General features: G+C 37.8%; 1 protein-coding gene across 1 annotated transcript in view; it reads left to right on the plus strand.

Annotated features, from left to right (window-relative positions):
• Window positions 1-2,856, plus strand: part of ZPLD1 (zona pellucida like domain containing 1) — a 47,809-nt gene extending 44,953 nt beyond the window's left edge. The window contains exons 9-10 of the mRNA XM_068986284.1: window positions 2,011-2,040; window positions 2,681-2,856. Of these exons, the coding sequence (XP_068842385.1) occupies window positions 2,011-2,040; window positions 2,681-2,856 (206 nt within the window). The remainder of the gene's footprint in view (window positions 1-2,010; window positions 2,041-2,680) is intronic.
• The last annotated feature ends 19,863 nt before the right edge of the window (window positions 2,857-22,719 follow it).

Raw genomic sequence — 22,719 nt, forward strand, 5'->3', positions numbered from 1 at the left:
TTCCTGGAAAATCACTACCACCTCTTTCTAGACAGAGCTTTGATTTTCCTTTTAATTGCAATGATCCTAACGTTGCAGGATGCCAGGAAACAGCAGATAATAGATAACCGTACTCTCTTTAACCTTATTTAGTATCAAATACAATTGCAAACAATAGTCAAGTATTACACATTGTGATTTCAGCCATCTGCCAAAGGTAGGGTGCTTTCAGTTTTTCAGAGTCCTGGAACCTGCAGCTGATGTAGCTCCTTTGGCGCTTTTGTCCCCACTTGGAGATTTTGTCCACATCCAAGTTCTTGTGGGTGACAGCTGGGATGTTATTCTTACAAAAGTGCTGAGAGTAACGTAAAAGAGGAGGGGATATTCTGATTTCTTCTGTTAATCTGAAAGTGCAGAAAAGAGGTCATTACAGTCATGGAACTTTGGCTTAATTTGAGATATATACCAGGAAGCTTTTTATTCTTTAATAGAAACCTTTTTAAAAATAGCAAATAAATGTAATTCCTAAACAAAGAATAACTTTTAGAAAGGAATTTTAGAGCATTAGATATTCTCTTCCATATCCTAGTGAGGCATCTCATTTTGGGAAAGAGGCACATAGATCTTTTGGATCAATTAATCACAGTGTGCACATCCTGTCTGTTTCCATGAGAAGCAGTTGTCCTTGTAGGATAGTGTTAGCTGGAGGTTAGGATTTTCCTAAACATGTCTTATAGTGAAAACTGATATTTTCTTCTTTTTGTCCTATAGCAATATACTACACCATTTTAAAGAATACTGTGAATGAGTGCTCTATTTATTTTGGAAATTGTACTTCAGGATCAAACAGCAGAACCATCATTTCTGCCAACACTCATATGTTTGAAAAGAAATGCCATCAGCTGTTTTATAAACATCTCACAAGCTTCTCCCATCAATTGTTTCAAATATTAATCCTGGAGTTTTGTTGCTTGAGATATTTACCTTTTTACTAAAAACATTCTTCACACTTGCTAGTTTATATTATTTTAGGAAAAGGACTCTGAAACTGAGCTTTTATTTAAGCATATGTTTACTTTATTATAAAGGATGTGACAGATGGAAGTTTCTTCATCTGTAAAATGGGAGTAGCAATGATATCTAAACCATATGGCAATTATGAAAATAAATGTGATAACATATGAGATAGCACTTTGTATACTGTGTGGCATGACACACATATTAATCGTAATAATATTTATATTCCAGAAGCAATCACCAACTGCATACGTTTTGTGGTTCAAATAATACAGCCACACGTATACACCCACATGCTTAAACACAAATATAAAATCCACTTGTATAAGTTCAAGGGTTAATTGCTATATGATTAAAAAATGGGTAACAAAAACTGGGAAAGTAAGTGAATGTGTTCACTGCATCTGTTGTGTTTGTCAGGGAAAAGTGAAGAACCAACAGCTTCAGTCTCTTACTTAACAAATGCAAATAATTAAAACTCAAGCTCAAGAGTCGCGTTTTCCTTTCATTTAGTTATTAAGTATGAATTTATCTTCTGGGAACTTGATGTGTTTTGCAGAATATGATGGAAAAATTAGCATCACTTAAAATAGAGTGGAACTAAATAATGAATATTTCTCTATAAAAAAATAATAAATAGCAGGTTATACGGCTCTAAAAAATGTATTAATAGTAGATGTTAACAATTACTGCCCCCACTAACCTGACTAGAGACATAATGATAAAGTGAAGTCAGCAGAGAAGAATTTAGCGTAGTATGTTTTATGATTTTATTTATACACCCAGAGCAGTGTCAGAGTGTAGATATGGAGGCATGAATAGATGAAGAAATCTTGGACATGTGGAACAGGAAATGAGAAAGCAGAGAGTCTAGCAGACTTTCATTATTGCCTTTCCCAAGGAGCTTGTGGATGAAGGTGAAGGGACATATAGGTAAAAAGCAATTATAGAATTAGACATTGGCAAATATTTGGAGACACAATATTACTTTTGTTTCTCTTTTCTTCCCCTCAGATGAGACACCAACCAACAATTCACAGCTTGGTAAGATAATTAACATATATTGAGAGTGAAAGTATAATTTTTTAAAATGTTAAGTAATTTTTGGTAATTAGTTGCAAAACTGTCATCAACTAAATATAATGAGCTCTGGTTTTACAAGTTTATTGCATCTTAAATAACAGTTCACTGAGAATTTCTGAACTCATATGCAATCTGTTGGTCAATTTTTATAGCATATTATAAATGAAATTTTTGGCTACTCAGGGGATACCAGGCCTCTAAACTGTACAGTCCTTTGGGCTTCCCTGGTAGCTCAGATTGTAAAGAATCTGCCTGCAATGCAGGAGACCAGGTTCAATCCCTAGGTCAGGGAGATTCCCTGGAGAAGGGAATGGCTACCCAATCCATTATTCTTACCAGGAGAATTCCATGGACAGAGGAGCCTGGCTGGCCTACAGGGCATGGAGTCACAAAGAGCTGGACATGACTGAATGACTAACACTTTTGGGTAATGAATTGAAGTCAAATAAATTGTAGCATAATCTGATCCTATTATTGTAGCATAGTCTGATGCTATTATTCTACAAGATACTGCTGACAGAGGCTTTGCAGTCATAAACTGGGATAAGTTAAGATAAATCTGATGTTGGATCTTCCTATTGAGTGTGTTTATTACTTGCAGGTTCTCCGAATGAACCTCCTTTTCAGCTGAACGCTGTCACCAGTGCCCTGATCTCAGGAATGGTCATTCTGGGAGTCATGAGCTTTTCCCTTCTTCTGTGCTCACTGGCCCTGTTACATAGGAAGGCACCCACCAGTTTGGTGTTGAATGGCATACACAACCCAGTCTTTGACTGACTGTCACAGGCCCCTGCTCTCGAGAAAGGGCTTCACTGATGCTACAGTGTGTGACTGCAGTTGAATGCCAGCCAGCATTTGATATTTGCAGGCTGGATAGAGTGTAGCTTGTTAGCATAACAATAGTGAGAGAATTTTGATAATATTACTTTTGTCACTTATGTTTGTGGTCAACCCTATTTGTATGGCACCTCTGGGTATACTGACAATAAGCAAACAATATTCAGGATTTAGATCTTACAAGATCTGTCATTATTTCATTTCAATTTTCTTTTGATTAATGGTTTTGGAGAGAAAAGGCCATAGGAAAAAAATTGTTGTGTTTTATCCCCGAATTATCAAAACTCATTGTGATGGCACTTAGATTTGCATATATAGTCCTGAAATGAAAGTTGTTTTTTGTTTTATTCAGATAACTGCAGCTTGGGGATAGCTTTTAATTGGATTAATCAATTCGGACACCTGAGATTTCATTTCTCATTCTATGACCTCCTACATTTTTGGGTGATTTCCATATCTGAAAACATACATTAAAAAAACAAAAATAAAAACTCGTGTAATGTATCTAACCTGGAGGGAGCATCCATTTGTGCAGCAAACAGTAAAAGTAGCTGTTAGCCTCTAAAGGATACTAAGTGACACTTGATCATTATTCATCTGGTGGAAGAAGCTGTGATCAGTTTTCTCCTGGTTCAAGTGAGAACATCAGCACATGCTCACTCTGCTCCCAGGTAAACCCCTCAGCTGCTTCTGCAGTTGTGCAACAACTGCAGATTATTCTTAATTCAGGAACCATCATGTGGGAAAACAAACAGTAATTGTGGGAGAGGACATTATCCCCACACACAAGCATAGTGTTCTTATGCGGGTTTTTAACAACCTAGGTTCCTTTGTTTCCCTAGAACAAAGAGGAAACAGGTTAAATGTGTTTTGCAGAACTTTGTTGGGGTCTCCATGGGGAAAAAATGTTCCTTTTCTTATAAATTTCTCATGTAGAGAAAACATAATCTGGAGGAGGCCTACTTTTCCAGAAATAGTATTTTCCTCTAATAGTAGCCTACAAGAGGCATTTTATTTTTTATCAGTTTTGGAAAAAGTTTTAAAAAGCCGAATTTTAAACCTATATTCTTACAGAAAGAAATCAACCTTTCCTTTGTCTAATTTATTCATACAGTAGAGCAAATAAAACAACTCAGTGATAAACACCAAAACCTAGCATGTGCAGCTACTAAAAGTGCTGTTTTTAACTGCAAAAACTGCTGTAGAGACTAGTTACTATTTAATATTTGTGACCCATTATTCAGGACTCAATTTTATCAAGCAAGTTTGTGATGCAAAGCACTATGCAAGTTTAGATTTGTTGCAAATGAAGTGCCTATGTGCTGAAGCTAATAATTAAATCAGTTATCAAATCAAAAAACACCTTTTCTCCAATTTTCCTGAACAGTTCAGAAAAATGTATTTGTGTTACACTAATTAGCTGTAGAATAATAACTGCCTCAACTTTCTCTTTCAAGGAAAAGACACAATCAGAGGAGAGTGGGATCTATAAAGTCTCTGGATAATTTCTTCAATATAACAAAGTCTAAGACTTAAAAAGCCAATCTCCTCTTCCTCATGTTACTTCAAACTAACTTCAAAATGATTGAAGTAACCATTCTGAACTTTGTCTGTATTAGCAATTTATTTACTAATATAAAGGGAAAAATCTTACAAAAAAGCAGGAACCATGCTATTTATATAACCCTCCATGTACATGGATAGCATTGGAATATTCTGGTAAGTCTGTTTCAGATACTGTAAATGACTTGCCATTGATCTAAGTATTAAATCCCGTGAATAGGACATTATATCATTGAAACTGGTTTGTCAGTTTGGATTTTGTGCTTTGGGGATCACTACCGATTCAGCTGTTAACGTGTTAAATTCTAGACACTGTTCTCTAAAACAGAATAATGGGCATATCAATTTGCAAGCAACTTAAATTACATATTATTTTTGCCACCTTTAATGTCATGAATGTGAGGTCCAGAGCTATAATGAGACAAACCAGTTTGCTTTAACTTTATTCTTATAAACCTGCAGTTGTATGTAGCATTTAGTTATACTGAGTATTCCAGTTATTATAGTGTGAAAACCTTACAAAATATGTGCAAATATTCCTTCAGTTTTAATACCTCAAACTGTTTTTTGCACTTCAGGGGTAAGGTGTGATGACATGTAAAAGATGATTGTTTAATAAAATAATTGAAAATGAATATCTTTTAAAAAGTGACTTTTTTGTTGGGTGTTTTTTTAAAAAGATATATTTCTTACTTTGTTTTTAGGTTATAATGGAAATATATTGTGTCCTACTCTCAACATTCTATTCCTACCTTTACAAACTTTAAGAAAGATTAAACTTGAAATAAGCTGCCTAATGCAACAGGGAAGGGCAATAGCTCTGGGCAAGATGAAGCCTGCCCTCTCCACCCTGAGCTTCAGCAGCCCTGTGATGGGAGCATACTCATGAGATCAGCCGAGGGTAAAGAAGTACCTTACCTTGAGTTTAGGCTCTGATTAAAACTGAGCCTATGATTTTTTTTGAAATTTTGCGGAGAAAGTAAAAACTGGAAAGACAGGAACTCAGCTTCAGCCCAAAGTTGCATAGTCTCTCATGACAGTTCCGTCAGGGTCTGGCTGTCATTCCTTGTTTTGGAATATGACATAGAGCTGAGGAGAAATTCTTTTCCTCACTTAGGGAGAAACCAATCTTACAGAAGTGAGTACTTCTCTGGGTCCTCAACTACTGGCAATTAGCTTTGGGAGCAGCACAGACAACACGGTCCCTGAAGGAGCATTATTCCTTCTGGAGAATGTAAGTCAGAGAATTTCCAGAAGTTAGAAAAGAGCAGGAGAGAAGTATATGGGAGACATTTGTTTGCAAACACACATGAGGCATAGTCTGAAGGATTCTCAGAGCACTTGGCAGGAGAGAGCTGTAACAGGATGGAGAGCCTTCTGTCAAGGCAATGGGGACTATTAGGCTAGCACACATTTGCTTTCATTTTATATTTATAAGGGAAATAGCAAGCTGACCATAGATCAATTGCTTTCAAAAATGAAGTTCCTCAATTATTTATGAGTGGGGAGACATTTAATACAAAACAATCCAAATCTGTAATTTAAGAAATATATATACTTGGGTAGTAAACAAAACACATACCAGGATTAGCGGGTGTTTTAGGGTTCTCCAGAGGAAAAGAACTAATAGGATGTATGTATATAAAGAGATTTCTTTTAAGGAATTGGCTTTTTTTATTATGGAGGCTGACAAGTCCCAAGATTCCAAAGGGCAAGATGGAGACCCAGGCGAGCTGATGATGTGTTTCTAGTCTGAAAGGCAGCAGGCTCAAGCCCCCGGGAGAGCTCTTGTTTCAGTTCCAAAGGAAGGACTAAGCCAGTGTCCCAGTTAGAAAGGCAATCAGGCCTTCCTGGGCCTCTCAGGGGAGAATTTCTCCTAGTCATGGCAGAAACAGACTTTTTGTTCTATACTGATTTTCAACTGAATAAATGGGGTCCAACTCACATTAGGGAGGGCAGTCTGCTTTACTTGTGTATTCAAATATTAGGTCTCATCCAGAAACATTCTACAGGCACACCCAGGGTAATGTTTGACCAAATGTCTGGGCAAGCCGTGGCCCAGTCAAATCGACACAAAATGAACCGTCACAGCTGGAAAGGTTGCAAACACGCCATCAATTTGTGCCACACTACCAAAACAGAACACGTCCTAATGTTATCTTTTTAGGGAGAACTAAGGAAATGAATAATTACAAACATCACACAATTTGATAATCTCCACTTGAAATTATTTTGAAATATTTAATGTCTTGAGGTGGGGGCTTGTGAGCAGGGGGTCCTCTTTCACCTTAGCTAAAAATACGGATCAAATAGAGAAAAAACAGGGCCATGAGTTGGTGGGCAGTAATGTGCTTGAAAATTATGCTGGATTATCTCCCTCCTCTGATCAGGAGAAACAGAGCAGAAGACCTGGCATCAAAGTACTGATTGGATCGACATCCTGCAGGCTTGGTATTGAGGGTGCTGGTAGCCAAGGAGTGGACTGAGGGAAGTCATCAGCAGTGACAATAGGCCAGAAGCACTGAACAACATACAGCAGCAAAGCAGAGATAACAGGAGCAAACGCAACAAGGAAATTGCTGAAATCTGGGAAGAGAGGCAGCTTCTCAGAGGGTATGAGTTCACTAAAAGTGAAAATGTTAGTTGCTCAGTCGTGTCCCACTTTTGGGGACCCATAAACTGTAGCCCACCAGGCTCTTCTGTCCATGGAATTCTCCAGGCAAGAATACTGGAGTACGTAGCCATTCCTTTCTCTAGGGGATCTTCCTGACCCAGGGATTGAACCTGGATCTTCTGAATTGCAGGCAGATTCTTTACCATCTGAACCACTAGGGAAGCCCATGATTTCACTAGTAGAAGACAAAAAACACATCTCCGGGAATTGTTACCCATCTTTCTCATAATAGTGACTTGTCTCCTCTAGAGGCTCAAAGGAAGTGAAAACTTGATAAATATAAATTATACTTTCATGTTTCTGAGAATACCTTGCCTGATAGCTTATAAAAAGCATTAGTCTCTACAAATTTGAATAACACAGGAGAACTAAGATAGCCTTGATTAATACCACTTTTTGCTTAGATAGAAAAGAGAGAATTCATTTCGGGCTCTAGGCATAATATTTGGAAATCTCTGTTCAATAAACTTCACTTAAAAAGTGCTTTGTATTCTTGGTGAAGTGAAATTGAGAACTCAGATTGTTTTCTGCACAGTTCAAACCTCCAGTTCCCTTTTGACCTGAGGATCTGGCTATTTTTTGTTTTACTTAAGTTGCCAACATAATCACCTCAATTTTCTCTTCCATTTTCCATGCTGAAAAGAGAAGTGACGTCATTCTATGGAAGTTTAGTCAAAGGCAACTCGGCTCAGATGTTGAGGTTAGTTTTCATCAGGAGCTTAGCTGTTTTGGGCTTCCCTGATGGCTCAGATGGTAAAGAATCCACGTGCAGTGCAAGAGACCCAGGTTTGATCCCTGGGTTAGGAAGATCCCCTGGAGAAAAGAATGGCTACCCACTCTAGTATTCTTGCCTGGAGAATTACATGGACAGAGGAGCTTGGCAGGCTACAGTCTATGGGGTCACAAAGAGTCAGACATGACTCAGTGACTGAACTGATAACTTTTTTAGCAATGCCCAAAGTGGAATCCATTACTAAATAATCCTGCTGGTTTGGCTAATCAATTAACACTGGAAGATGCTGGGAGAGTTTGGGTTTGACAATTTTATGCAACTCTTATAAAGGTCCTGAAGCTATTTTCCCCTTAGTACTTAGTTTTCTAACTTTAGAAATTATTTACCACTTGGGGATTAGAACTGATTTTATTTTAAAAACTATTGATTTTCTAATATATATTTTGTTGTTCATAAACTGAGATGGCAGAGAATAAGGCAGAGTGCCCACTGAGAGAGAACTGAACAAATTTTATCTCAAATTCTCTGAAAGTAAGTCACAATTTGTTTATGCATCGCTCTCACTCTCAAAATGCAATATGGAACAAAGGTTATTCACTATCTCTCATTAAAAGATTTTTCAATATTTTAGTTTTGATACTGCCTTCTTTCCAGTTTGTCAACAGATCCATAATGAGAATTCCTCTTATTTCACACTCCATAATCCCTGGTCTGTAGCCTTTGTCCTATGGTCCAAAATGGAAAAAAAGGTCCAAAAATAGAGATAAAAGGCATACACACACCATTAATACTTTAAGGAAATTTCATGAAAGCTACCACAGGACAATTTCATTATTTCACTGTTGGGAACTTAGTCACATGGTCACACTACCAACACGGGTGTCCTGGAAATGTACTGTGGGTGTTCATGTGCCCAGCTGTCAACAGAGGATCTGACTTAAACCTATGTTACTAAAATAGTGTCATTATTTACTCAAAGCTTTAAAACATTAAATATATTGATATATGTACAAAGACTTTTATCACCATTATTTTTAATAAAAATATTAGATGCCACAAACATTTCTAAATACAGAATTCTTAGATGTATTATGGTACTTTGCTCTGATTTAATGATATGTAAGCACTAAAATAGTCATAAAATTCCCTGTGTGCTCAGTCACTCACTTGTGTCTGACTTTTTGTAACCCCATGGACTGTGTAGCCCACTAGGCTCCTGTGTCCACGGGATTTTCCAGGGAAAAATACTGGAGTGGGTTGCCATTTCCTTCTCCAGGAAAAAAATCTTTACCCAAATAGAAAATGCATATATGATAGAACATGAAAAGTAGCAGAATAGAGTAGAAGGGGAAGAAGTGACAGACTTTATTTTCTCAGGCTCCAAAATCACTGCTGATGGTGACTACAGCCTTGAAATTAAAAGATGCTTGCTCCTTGGAAGGAAAACTATGACAAACCTAGACAGTGTATTAAAAAGCAGAGACATTACTTTGCCAAAAAGGCTTGTGTAGTCAAAGTTCTAGTTTTTAGAGTAGTCATGTATGGATGTGAGAGATGGACCATAAAGAAGGCTGAGCACCAAAGAACTGTTGCTTTCAAATTGTGCTGGAGAAGACTCTTAAGAGTCCCATGGATAGCAGGGAGATCAAACCAGTCAATCTTAAAGGAAATCAACCCTGAATATTCACTGGAAGGACTGATGCTGAAGCTGGAGCTCCAATACTTCAGCTACCTGATGCAAAGAGCTGACTCATTGGAAAAGACTCGGATGCTGGGAAAGATTGAAGGCAAAAGGAGAAGAAAGCAGCAGAGGATGAGATGGTAAGAAAACATTTCCAATTCAATGGACATGAATCTGGGCAAACTCTGGGAGATAGTGAAAGACAGGGAAGCCTTATGTGCTGTAGTCATGGGGACACAACTTAGTGACTGAACAATAGCAACATATATAATACGAGCTCACACAGAAAAAAGATAGGAAGGAAATTGATGGGTTAACTATGGTCAGTTCAGGAAAGTAATTGGTTTTGATATTAGCCTTCCTATACTACTACTCCCTAACATGTTTTATTTTTTCTTTTTTTTAGAAAGTATCCAGATAATTTAAACTACCAGAAGGTAGTTTCAGTGGTCTGCTAATTTGGAAGCTGAAGAAAGTGTTTTGTCTATATTACTGAGATAACTGTATCAATTCTTGGCTTTATTTCATTTACTGAAAAAAATTCTTTGTATGTAATCTAATGAACATATAGGAAGAAAACAAAAACCCAAACCTTTCTGAGAGACAATAGAAATGCAATTACTCTATTTATTCTAAAACAATTCTAACATTTTACTCAACATGCAAATAGCCTGAAATGTACTTAAGATTATACAGCAGAAGACACTAAGCAAATTTGGGGAACTCAGGATTCTATTGACAACAATAAATGAGCTGTCTGACTTGTCTTTCATTTGTGCATTTGTTTTTCCCATATCACTAGTACTCATTATGGTCACACAGCCAGCCTCACAATGAAACAGAGTTTGTGCTCTAGGAAATGCTGTAAAGCACCATCTTGTCAACAGTGAAAATTATGTTTGTTCATGTTTTCTGGAGCTGGTGGCTAAAATGTCTGAAAACAATATCCAGGCATTTTCCCTCTCACTCTGGGGGAAGAATATACCTACCGACATTATTATTATTATTACTAATAATCTGTTTCCCCTTTGCCCTTTAGGACTGAGAAAAAACTGCATGTAATGAATGCTATTTGTACATAAAGGCAATTTCCAGAATAGGTATAACGCCACAGCCTGTCAATTCTTGAGAGAAATGGCTTATGAAACGCCCCCTTTAGCTGAACACTACTCGTATTCTGTAATGAACAAACAACCATTTTCTGTGCATTTTTGCCTTACCCTGTCACCTCATCAGAACCCTGAAAATTGCTTTGTTGTTGTTCACTCACCAAGTCGTGGGCCACTCTTTGGGACCTCCTGGACTGCAGCATGCTAGGCTTCCCTTTCCTTCACTATCTCTCAGAGTTTGCTCAAGCTCATGTCCATTGAGTCAGTGATACTATCCAACCATCTTATCCTCTGTCTCCATCTTCTCCTTTTGAGTTCACTCTTTCCCAGCATCAGAGTCTTTTCCAGCAAGTCAGCTCTTCCCATCAAGTGGCCAAAGCACTGGAACTTCAGCTTCAGCATCAATCCTTCCAGTGAATATTCAGAGTTGATTTCCTTTAAGATTGACTGATTTGATCTCCTTACAGTCCAAGGGACTCTCAAGAGTCTTCTCCAGCACCACAATTTGAAAGCATCAATTCTTTGGTGCTCAGCCTTCTTTATGGTCCAACTCTCACATCCATACATGACTACTGGAAAAACCAGAACTTTGACTGTACAGGCACTTGTTGGCAAAGTAATGTCTCTGCTTTTTAATACCCTGTCTAGGTTTGTCATAGCTTTTCTTCCAAAGAGCAAGCATCTTTTAATTTTGTGGCTGCAATCACCATTCACAGTGATTTTGGAGCTCAAGAAAACAAAATCTGTCACCGTTTCCACTTTTTCCCCATCATTGACATAAAATGATGGGACTGGATGCCATGACCTTAGTTTTTGGAAAGTTGAATTTTAGGCCGGATTTTTCACTCTCCTCTCTCACCCTCATCAAGATGCCCTTTAGCTCCTCTTCACTTTTTGAGAGGAGAGTGGTATCATCAGCATATCTGCAGTTGTGAATGTTTCTCCTGGCACTCTTGATTCCAGCTTGAGCTTCATCTAGCCAGCATTTAACATGTTGTACTCTGCACAAATAAGCAGGGTGATAATATACAGCCTTGATGTACTCCTTTCCCAATTTTGAATCAGTCCATTGTTCCATGTCTGAGTCTAACTGTTGCCTCTTGACCTGCATACAGATTTCTCAGGAGACAGGTAAGGTGATCTGGTATCCTCATCTCTTGAAGAACTTTCCAGTTTGTTTTGACCCATGCAGTCAAAGGCTTTAGCGTAGTCAATGAAGTAGAAGTAGTTTTTTTTTTTAATTCCCTTGCCTTTTCTATGTATGATCCAAGGGATGTTGGCAATTTGATCTCTGGTTCCTCTGCCTTTTCTATATCTAGCTTGCACATCTGGAATTTCTTGGTTCATAGACTGCTGCAGCCTAGCTTGAAGGATTTTGAGCATTACCTTGCTAGCCTGTGAAGTGCAATTGTACAGTAGTTTGAAGATTCTTTGGTGTTGCCTTTCTTTGGGATTTGAATGAAAACTGACATTTTCCAGTCCCGTGAACACTGCTGATTTTCCAAATTTGCTGGCATAATGGATGTAGCACTTTAACAGCATCATCTTTTAGGTTATAAATAGCTCTGCTGGAATTTCTTCACCTCTTAGTAGCTTTGTTACTAGTAATGCTTCCCAACTGCTCACTTGACTTCAAACTACAGGATGTCTGGCTCTAGGGGAGTGATTACACCATCCTGGTTATCCAGGTTATTAAGTTCTTTTTTCATAGCTGCTCTGTGTATTCTTGCCACCTCTTCTTAATCTCTTCTCCTTCTGTTAGGTCCTTCTGTTAGTTACCCTTTCTGTCCTATATTGTGTGCATCTTTGTTTATGTTCCCTCCATGCCCTACTCAATATCCTTTGGATAGGGTGGCCAGGACTCCATTATAAAAATAGCCGTAAGGTCTGAATTCCTGCATCTTTCAGGGAAAAGGCTGTAGCAGCTTTCTCACGTTAATTCATGAACTCTTTGAGTTAAATTTTTAAAAACAGAGATATTTTCTCAAAATGTCAATCAGTGACAGTATCTTCATATATACCCAGAGGGTTTGAAATAATGCCTTGAATACTACATATTTTTTTTCTACATTGGTAACTGCAGAGTTCAAAGGGATCACATCTAGCCTCAGCCAAAAACCATCATTTTTCTTGGAATGGGATTCAGAGAATTTTGGAGACCCAGGGGCACGGGGCGGGGCGAGGCCAAGGCACTGGGCACCAGGCATGCTGGGGTCTGCTCAGGAGAGCTGCTGGGAGGAGGGTACAGCTGCCCTGTGCATCAACGGGGGCAGGCAACCGACTTGAGGGACACATTCTTTGTCGTATAGCGTTACAAGACTGCCATCTTTACAGACGCCAAGGAGTTAGTCGTCATATAGAAGCTGCAGTGCATCTTGAAGGGCACCTTCAAGCCGCTGCCAGGCGAGCTGAGCCAGCTTCTAGACGCCTGTGAGTGTGGCTCTCAGGTCGGCCTCTGTGGGACTAGCCTTCTGGGCAGATGGAGCATTTGAAGCCCTGTGCATGGAGCCCTTCTCCAGCTCACCTGAGCTGCGGATGTGATCACTCAGGAAGCAGCGCCAAGGAACAAACAAGCTGTGCGGGGAGAGACCCTTCTCTTACCATTCCTTCCAACTACCAACACCCATGTTCTGCGCCCCCCACTCCCCAATCCCCATGTGCATAAAAGAAATTTGGGTGTCAAAAAAAAAAAGAAAGAAAGAAAAGAAAGATTATTCTCTTAATCCCATCAGAAGAAAGAAAAATGTGTATCTTTTGCTCTTCAGTTTAAATGACTTGCCCCAATATCTGAATTCTGTGCTAACTCTAAATGGAAGCCGAGAAGCAAAGAATAATGCGCTGTTTTAAATGTAGATGGAAGATAAGATGTTGAGGCTAAATTTTAAAACCACACCAAGATATATTCATTCCCCTCTCACATTTAAATAATGCTCACATTAAATAATTGTTCCAAAGGAACTGTCAAATGAAACAGTCAGTTATAGCTTTTCCTAGCTGAGCTCTGACAGCCGTAAAAGTCTAAGGCTTACAGTGAAGCTATGAAAATAATATTTTAAAAAACTCATTTGCAAAACATGAGCAAAACCTTATTTCTATCTGATATTTGGAGAAAAATGAGCAAGTTCTACAATATTGATTAGGTGAAGCTTTCTAGATTATATTGATTATGCAGGGCTAGCTCAAGGAATCTAAACCATGTAGGACAAAATTGAATTTTGAGGACCTATGCATAAATTGCAAAGACACAGGCATTATTGTTTTTAACTTTTATCTTAGATATCATCTTTATCTGTGCTTTCTGTTCTCAAGGAAAATGTAGAATTGACTATGAAATGCAGAAGCTCTGAAAATCAGTACTTAGAGCTTCCTGGGGGCCTTACTTGAAGTCAAGAGATTGAGCACCTTGCTTGTAAAACAAGTTGCTCATTCCTGAGAGCTGATATCACATCATGGCCAACAATGGTCTGGAATAAAGAGAAATAAACTGGAAATTTACAATAGCCCCAGAATGCTAGTCCTGGATTTATGATCCCCTGACCCTCACTTGTCAGAAATGGAATTTCTCAGAACCCAGTCCAGATCTATTCAGTCAAAAACTCCAGAGGTAGAACCCTGTATTTTCTATTTAGCAAGCTGTCTAGTTGATTTTGCTGCTTTCTAAAGTCTGAGAACCACTGCTTGGAAATAAGCTTGAAGGCAATTCCAGAAAGCTGAAAAGAGATGACTGTGGATATATGGCATCATCTGTATAGCCCCAAACAGAAAGAAGGAGCTATACTACCTAGTGTGTGGAGCTCTTAACACCTCTATCAAGAAGTCGTCTATTAGGTATAGCATTTTGACTCAAATGTTTACAATTATCCATCGTTTATGATTACCAGGGCTGATTCAGAACTGGCTGGGCAGATGTGTGCCTTCTCCATCATTTCTCCTTGCTTATTATCTATGCTTAGTATTTTATATGCTTAGTGAAAGGGGATGAACATTCCAGATTGAGAAGGATGGTTCTTTGGTCAAAAACATCCACATCCCTGAATTCCTCTGTACCATATTCCTTAAGGACAGAGAATGCTCCAGAATTTGGAAAGTTTTTATTTTCTAGATTGTGTTGATTTGATCTCTAGAAATATTCTATAGTAGAAGAAACTAGGCAGACCTGATTTGAATCAGTTGTAACTTGTTAGCTGTATGACCTTGAGGAAGTCATTTTGCTTCTTTGAACTTCAGATTCTTTATCTAGGAAAGTGAAGATTCTTATACCAACTTTTTGGGTTAATTTGAGGACTAGGGATAATCTGAAATGAAAGTCGCTCAGTCGTGTTCAACTCTTTGGGACTCCACGGTCTGTAGCTCATCAGGCTCCTCCTTCCATGGAATTCTCCAGGCAAGAATACTGGAGTGGGTTGCTATTTCCTTATCCAGGGAAATCTTCCCCACCCATGGATTGAACCCTGGTCTCCTGCCTTGTAGGTAGACTCTTTATTATCTGAGCCACCAGGGAAAGGCCTGCCACTTGGAAGAAATTAGACCCTCCACTTAACCTGATTTCCCCTTTCTTTTGCATCTTTGTTGGCTATTATTGTGATTTCTGACTTAATTTTGTTTCTAATAGGATGATGGGAAGTTAAGACCATGGGCTGTGGGTTTGAATCCCAGTTCTGAAACATATTTGTGTTTTCCTCGTGTGTACAGTGTGAAAAATGATACTGTTTAGCTTCACAAGGGAAGGGAATAAATGAATATAAGGTGCTTTTCAAATGACTGACAGATAGTAAGCATGCCATTAATTTTAGCTATTACTTTTAACCTCATTCCTCAGGCTATTGTGATTTCACTTTTATTTATTATTCTGTTTGTACCCTGAAAATAGTACTTTAGTGGAAAGAAATCATCTATTCACTCATTCATTCAGCAATTATTTTTGAAGATCTACTGTGTGACTGAACTGAACTGTGTGAAAGGACTACAGCAGCAATAGATTGCTGCCTCAACCTGTCTGTTCAAAATCTGTTTTTAAAGACCTATTTGAATTTACCACTTACTTCTTCTCCAGGTCTCCAGGTTAGTTTTCTAATCTGGAAAACATGGATTATAATAATTCTTTCTGTATCCATGTTAGAGTGTTGTAAATAAAATGAGATAGTAAATGAGATTCCAATAACTGAAATGAGAAGCCTCAAGACCTTACATATGTAATCAAATCGTATATACCTCGGCAAAAAGCAGAGCATCAGGGTAGAAGAATACAACTACTGCTCCCCCTTTCCAAACACATCCCCCAGCTTCCTACTTGTATTTTCTTTAACCACCTTCGTGCTCTTAGTAGGATGAGATGAGTGAGAACAAACTATTTAACAAGTGTGAAATAAAGTAGAAAGGCCAAATTCACAAGATTTTCCTCTTTTTCAAAAACTTAAAGCTCTAGACACTACTGTAAATGTGTTGTATATTACCAAGGTTATTTGTTGGAAAGAAAGTTTATCAACCACCAAGATAACACTCTGAAAACAAGGACTGGATTCTTGCGCCCTGAATGACATCCGAGTGTTGGGGGAAGTGTGGCTTCTTGCCTGCTCCAGGCTGCTGAACTGCAGGTTACTACAGATCCACTTTAGAGCCAAGAAACCTGGCAGTGATGAGGGGCCTTTCTCCCTCAGGGCTGTGATGACAGGGCCTTAAGTTTGACTTGCTGCTTTTCAGATTCATTGCTGCTGAATCTTTGGGAACTCCTTGGACATCTGTGTGTCCATCAGGGCACACTCTTTCCTGTTACTTGTCACCTTTCATGACTGGATTCTAATTCCTGACTTGTTCTCCATTTTTCTGACAGCTTGCATAGCACTTTTCTTTGCCTCTGCTCCTATCAGTTGCTACCAGGTGCTGTCCTGTGGTTAACTAGAATCATGAGCTGCATTGTTCCTGACCAAAGGTATTACTAGTATTAGAAGAGTCCCCTCTGGGGACTCTTCTTTCACTCCCCCTCCCCCGCCATGGAATTTTATACCAGCCCAGCTTATGTCTAACTCTGACCATGGTTTGATTTTTAATTTTAGATGGTTTGCCTTCAGGGGAGTCACTGCATGTGGGTTCTTAACCATGTGCATTTTCAGCTTATTTCTTTTATGCTTGTAGTCTGCTGAGCAGTTTCAGAATCTTACAGCCTGGAAAATGTGGGTCAAGACAGGGAATCTATTGAGGAAAAAGGGTCATTTCAAACTTTCCTAAACAGCAATTTAGGAGACCATTCAAATCATAAAATTTCTAAGAAGGCAAGCAAAAATATTGTTAATTAAATGTTTAATCTTTATTATAGCTAGCATATTAATTTTAAGTAGTTTTAATTTATAGCACAATTTTATTTATGTGTGGCATGTAGCCTTTATAATGTAGAGTGCCTTCTTGTATATTCAATGCATATAGGAATGCTCATTTTATTGGGCTTTGAACATAATTTTAGCATTAAATATATGGAAGAATTTTATGCTTGCTTTTATGACATCATTGGCCTAAGCTAGCCTTACTTTTATCCCAGTTTCTTGACAAGAACACAGCTCCCAATTTCAACATTGTTTCTATGGGAAAATACATAAATACACTGTCTTTCATGAACATTTGCTTGTTTATAATTTCAGTAAACCTACAGGACAGAGACCTAGGTTTTCTTCTTTCTGTTAGAACTCTTTTCCTCCTTATTTTTCCTTTTTGGGATAATGATTTCCTTTCAGGTAGTGTGATCATGCCATGTGGTGGATGAACCTTTTACTGTGAATGAAACATTCATTTCCTGAGTTACTAAATTCTTAGGAAACTAACGTTCTTAAAAATGCATGTAAGTATGGGGGGTTGTTGTACATATAAATGTATTACAACCAAGAAAAAAATCCTGAATTAGAAAGCAATTTCATTTTTTTTGTTTTATTTTTTTTATTTTTATTTATTTATTTATTTATTTTTAATTTTAAAATCTTTAATTCTTACATGTGTTCCCAAACATGAACCCCCCTCCCACCTCCCACCCCATAACATCTCTGTGGGTCATCCCCATGCACCAGCCCCAAGCATGCTGTATCCTGCGTCAGACATAGACTGACGATTCAATTCTTACATGATAGTATACATGATAGAATGCCATTCTCCCAAATCATCCCACCCTCTCCCTCTCCCTCTGAGTCCAAAAGTCCGTTATACACAGCTGTGTCTTTTTTCCTGTCTTGCATACAGGGTCATCATTGCCATCTTTCTAAATTCCATATATATGTGTTAGTATACTGTATTGGTGTTTTTCTTTCTGGCTTACTTCACTCTGTATAATCGGCTCCAGTTTCATCCATCTCATCAAAACTGATTCAAATGAATTCTTTTTAACGGCTGAGTAATACTCCATTGTGTATATGTACCACAGCTTTCTTATCCATTCATCTGCTGATGGACATCTAGGTTGTTTCCATGTCCTGGCTATTATAAACAGTGCTGTGATGAACATTGGGGTACATGTGTCTCTTTCAATTCTGGTTTCCTCGGTGTATATGCCCAGCAGTGGGATTGCTGGGTCATAAGGTAGTTCTATTTGCAATTTTTAAAGGAATCCCCACACTGTTCTCCATAGTGGCTGTATTAGTTTGCATTCCCACCAACAGTGTAGGAGGGTTCCCTTTTCTCCACACCCTCTCCAGCATTTATTGCTTGCAGATTTTTGGATCGCAGACATTCTGACTGGTGTGAAGTGGTACCTCATTGTGGTTTTGATTTGCATTTCTCTGATAATGAGTGATGTTGAGCATCTTTTCATGTGTTTGTTAGCCATCCGTATGTCTTCTTTGGAGAAATGTCTATTTAGTTCTTTGGCCCATTTTTTGATTGGGCCATTTATTTTTCTGGAATTGAGCTGCATAAGTTGCTTGTATATTTTTGAGATTAGTTGTTTGTCAGTTGCTTCATTTGCTATTATTTTCTCCCATTCAGAAGGCTGTCTTTTCACCTTGCTTATATTTTCCTTTGTTGTGCAGAAGCTTTTAATTTTAATTAGATTCCATTTGTTTATTTTTGCTTTTATTTCCAGAATTCTGGGAGGTGGATCATAGAGGATCCAGCTGTGATTTATGTCTGAGAGTGTTTTGCCTATGTTCTCCTCTAGGAGTTTTATAGTTTCTGGTCTTACATTTAGATCTTTAATCCATTTTGAGTTTATTTTTGTGTGCGGTGTTAGAAAGTGATCTAGTTTCATTCTTTTACAAGTGGTTGACCAGTTTTCCCAGCACCACTTGTTAAAGAGATTGTCTTTACTCCATTGTATATTCTTGCCTCCTTTGTCGAAGATAAGGTGTCCATAGGTGTGTGGATTTATCTCTGGGCTTTCTATTTTGTTCCATTGATCTATATGTCTGTCTTTGTGCCAGTACCATACTGTTTTGATGACTGTGGCTTTGTAGTAGAGCCTGAAGTCAGGCAAGTTGATTCCTCCAGTTCCATTCTTCTTTCTCAAGATTGCTTTGGCTATTCAAGGTTTTTTGTATTTCCATACAAATCTTGAAATTATTTGTTCTAGTTCTGTGAAAAATATGGCTGGTAGCTTGATAGGGATTGCATTGAATTTGTAAATTGCTTTGGGTAGTATATTCATTTTCACTATATTGATTCTTCCGATCCATGAACATGGTATATTTCTCCATCTATTAGTGTCCTCTTTGATTTCTTTCATCAGTGTTTTATAGTTTTCTATATATAGGTCTTTAGTTTCTTTGGGTAGATATATTCCAAAGTATTTTATTCTTTTTGTTGCAATGGTGAATGGAATTGTTTCCTTAATTTCTTTTTCTACTTTCTCATTATTAGTGTATAGGAATGCAAGGGATTTCTGTGTGTTGATTTTATATCCTGCAACTTTACTATATTCATTGATGAGCTCTAGTAATTTTCTGGTGGAGTCTTTAGGGTTTTCCATGTAGAGGATCATGTCGTCTGCAAACAGTGAGTTTTACTTCTTCTTTTCCAATTTGGATTCCTTTTATTTTTCTGCTCTGATTGCTGTGGCCAAAACTTCCAGAACTATGTTGAATAGTAGCAGTGAAAGTGGGCACCCTTGTCTTGTTCCTGACTTTAGGGGAAATGCTTTCCATTTTTCACCATTGAGGATAATGTTTGCTGTGTGTTTGTCATATATAGCTTTTATTATGTTGAGGTATGTTCCTTCTATTCCTGCTTTCTGGAGAGTTTTTATCATAAATGGATGTTGAATTTTGTCAAAGGCCTTCTCTGCATCTATTGAGATAATAATATGGTTTTTATTTTTCAATTTGTTAATGTGGTGAATTACATTGATTGCTTTGCGGATATTGAAGAATCCTTGCATCCCTGGGATAAAGCCCACTTGGTCATGGTGTATGATCTTTTCAATGTGTTGTTGGATTCTGATTGCTAGAATTTTGTTGAGGATTTTTGCATCTATGTTCATCAGTGATATTGGCCTGTAGTTTTCTTTTTTTGTGACATCTTTGTCAGGTTTTGGTATTAGGGTGATGGTGGCCTCATAGAATGAGTTTGGAAGTTTATCTTCCTCTGCAATTTTCTGGAAGAGTTTGAGGAGGATAGGTGTTAGCTCTTCTCGAAATTTTTGGTAGAATTCAGCTGTGAAGCCGTCTGGACCTGGGCTTTTGTTTGCTGGAAGATTTCTGATTACAGTTTCAATTTCCGTGCTGGTGATGGGTCTGTTAAGATTTTCTATTTCTTCCTGGTTCAGTTTTGGAAAATTGTACTTTTCTAAGAATTTGTCCATTTCATCCACGTTGTCCATTTTATTGGCATACAACTGCTGATAGTAGTCTCTTATGATCCTTTGTATTTCTGTGTTGTCTGTTGTGATCTCTCCATTTTCATTTCTAATTTTATTGATTTGATTTTTCTCTCTTTGCTTCTTGATGAGTCTGGCTAGTGGTTTGTCAATTTTATTTATCCTTTCAAAGAACCAGCTTTTGGCTTTGTTGATTTTTGCTATGGTCTCTTTTGTTTCTTTAGCATTTATTTCTGCCCTAATTTTTAAGATTTCTTTCCTTCTACTAACTCTGGGGTTCTCCAATTCTTCCTTTTCTAGTTGCTTTAGTTGTAGAGTTAGGCTATTTATTTGACTTTTTTCTTGTTTCTTGAGGTATGCCTGTATTGCTATGAACTTTCCTCTTAGCACTGCTTTTATAGTGTCCCACAGATTTTGGGTTGTTGTGTTTTCATTTTCATTAGTTTCTATGCATATTTTGATTTCTTTTTTGATTTCTTCTGTGATTTGTTGGTTATTCAGAAGTGTGTTGTTCAACCTCCATATGTTGGAATTTTTAGTAGTTTTTCTCCTGTAATTGAGATCTAATCTTAATGCATTATGGTTAGAAAAGATGCTTGGAATTATTTTGATTTTTTTGAATTTATCAAGTTTAGATTTATGGCCCAGGATGTGATCTATCCTGGAGAAGGTTCCATGAGCACTTGAAAAAAAGGTGAAATTCATTGTTTGGGGTTGAAATGTCCTATAGATATCAATTAAGTCTAATTGATCTAATGTATCATTTAAAGATTGTGTTTCTTTGTTAATTTTCTGTTTAGTTGATCTGTCCATAGGTGTGAGTGGGATATTAAAGTCTCCCACTATTATTGTGTTATTGTTGATTTCCCCTTTCATACTTGTTAGCATTTGTCTTACATATTGTGGTGCTCCTATATTGGGTGCATATATATTTATAATTGTTATATCTTCTTCTTGGATTGATCCTTTGATCGTCTCTTTTCACAGCCTTTGTTTTAAAGTCTATTTTATCAGATATGAGTATTGCCACTCCTGCTTTCTTTTGGTCTCTATTTGCGTGGTATATCTTTTTCCAGCCCTTCACTTTCAGCCTATATGTGTCCCTTGTTTTGAGGTGGGTCTCTTGTAAGCAGCATATAGAGGGGTCTTGTTTTTGTATCCATTCGGCCAGTCTTTGCCTTTTGGTTGGGGCGTTCAACCCATTTACGTTTAAGGTAATTATTGATAAGTATGATCCAGTTACCATTTACTTTATTGTTTTGGGTTTGGGTTTATACACCCTTTTCGTGTTTCCTGTCTAGAGAATATCCTTCAGAATTTGCTGGAGAGCTGGTTTGGTGGTGCTGAATTCTCTCAGCTTTTGCTTGTCTGTAAAGCTTTTGATTTCTCCTTCGTATTTGAATGAGATCCTTGCTGGGTACAGTAATCTGGGCTGTAGGTTATTGTCTTTCATCACTTTAAGTATGTCTTGCCATTCCCTCCTGGCCTGAAGAGTTTCTATTGAAAGATCAGCTGTTATCCTGATGGGAATCCCCTTGTGTGTTATTTGTTGTTTTTCCCTTGCTGCTTTTAATATTTGTTCTTTGCGTTTGATCTTTGTTAATTTAATTAATATGTGTCTTGGGGTGTTTCACCTTGGGTTTATCCTATTTGGAACTCTCTGTGTTTCTTGGACTTGGGTGATTATTTCCTTCCCCATTTTAGGGAAGTTTTCAACTATTATCTCCTCAAGGATTTTCTCATGATCTTTCTTTCTGTCTTCTTCTTCTGGGACTCCTATAATTCGAATGTTGGAGCATTTCATATTGTCCTGGAGGTCTCTGAGATTGTCCTCGTTTCTTTTAATTCGTTTTTCTTGTTTCCTCTCTGATTCATTTATTTCTACCATTCTATCTTCTATTTCACTAATCCTATCTTCTGCCTCCGTTATTCTACTATTTGTTGCCTCCAGAGTGTTTCTGATCTCATTTATTGCATTATTCATTATATTTTGACTCTTTTTAATTTCTTCTAGGTCCTTGTTAAACCTTTCTTGCATCTTCTCAATCCTTGTCTCTAGGCTATTTATCTGTGATTCCATTTTGATTTCAAGATTTTGGATCATTTTCACTATCAATATTTGGAATTCCTTCTCAGGTAGATTCCCTACCTCTTCCTCTTTTGTTTGGTTTGGTGGGCAACTCTCCTGTTCCTTTACCTGCTGAGTATTCCTCTGTCTCTTCATCTTGGATATATTGCTGCGTTTGGGGTGGTCTT

The sequence above is a fragment of the Capricornis sumatraensis genome, chromosome 1 (genome assembly GCF_032405125.1).
Source record: "Capricornis sumatraensis isolate serow.1 chromosome 1, serow.2, whole genome shotgun sequence".
Taxonomy (NCBI): Eukaryota; Metazoa; Chordata; class Mammalia; order Artiodactyla; family Bovidae; genus Capricornis; species Capricornis sumatraensis.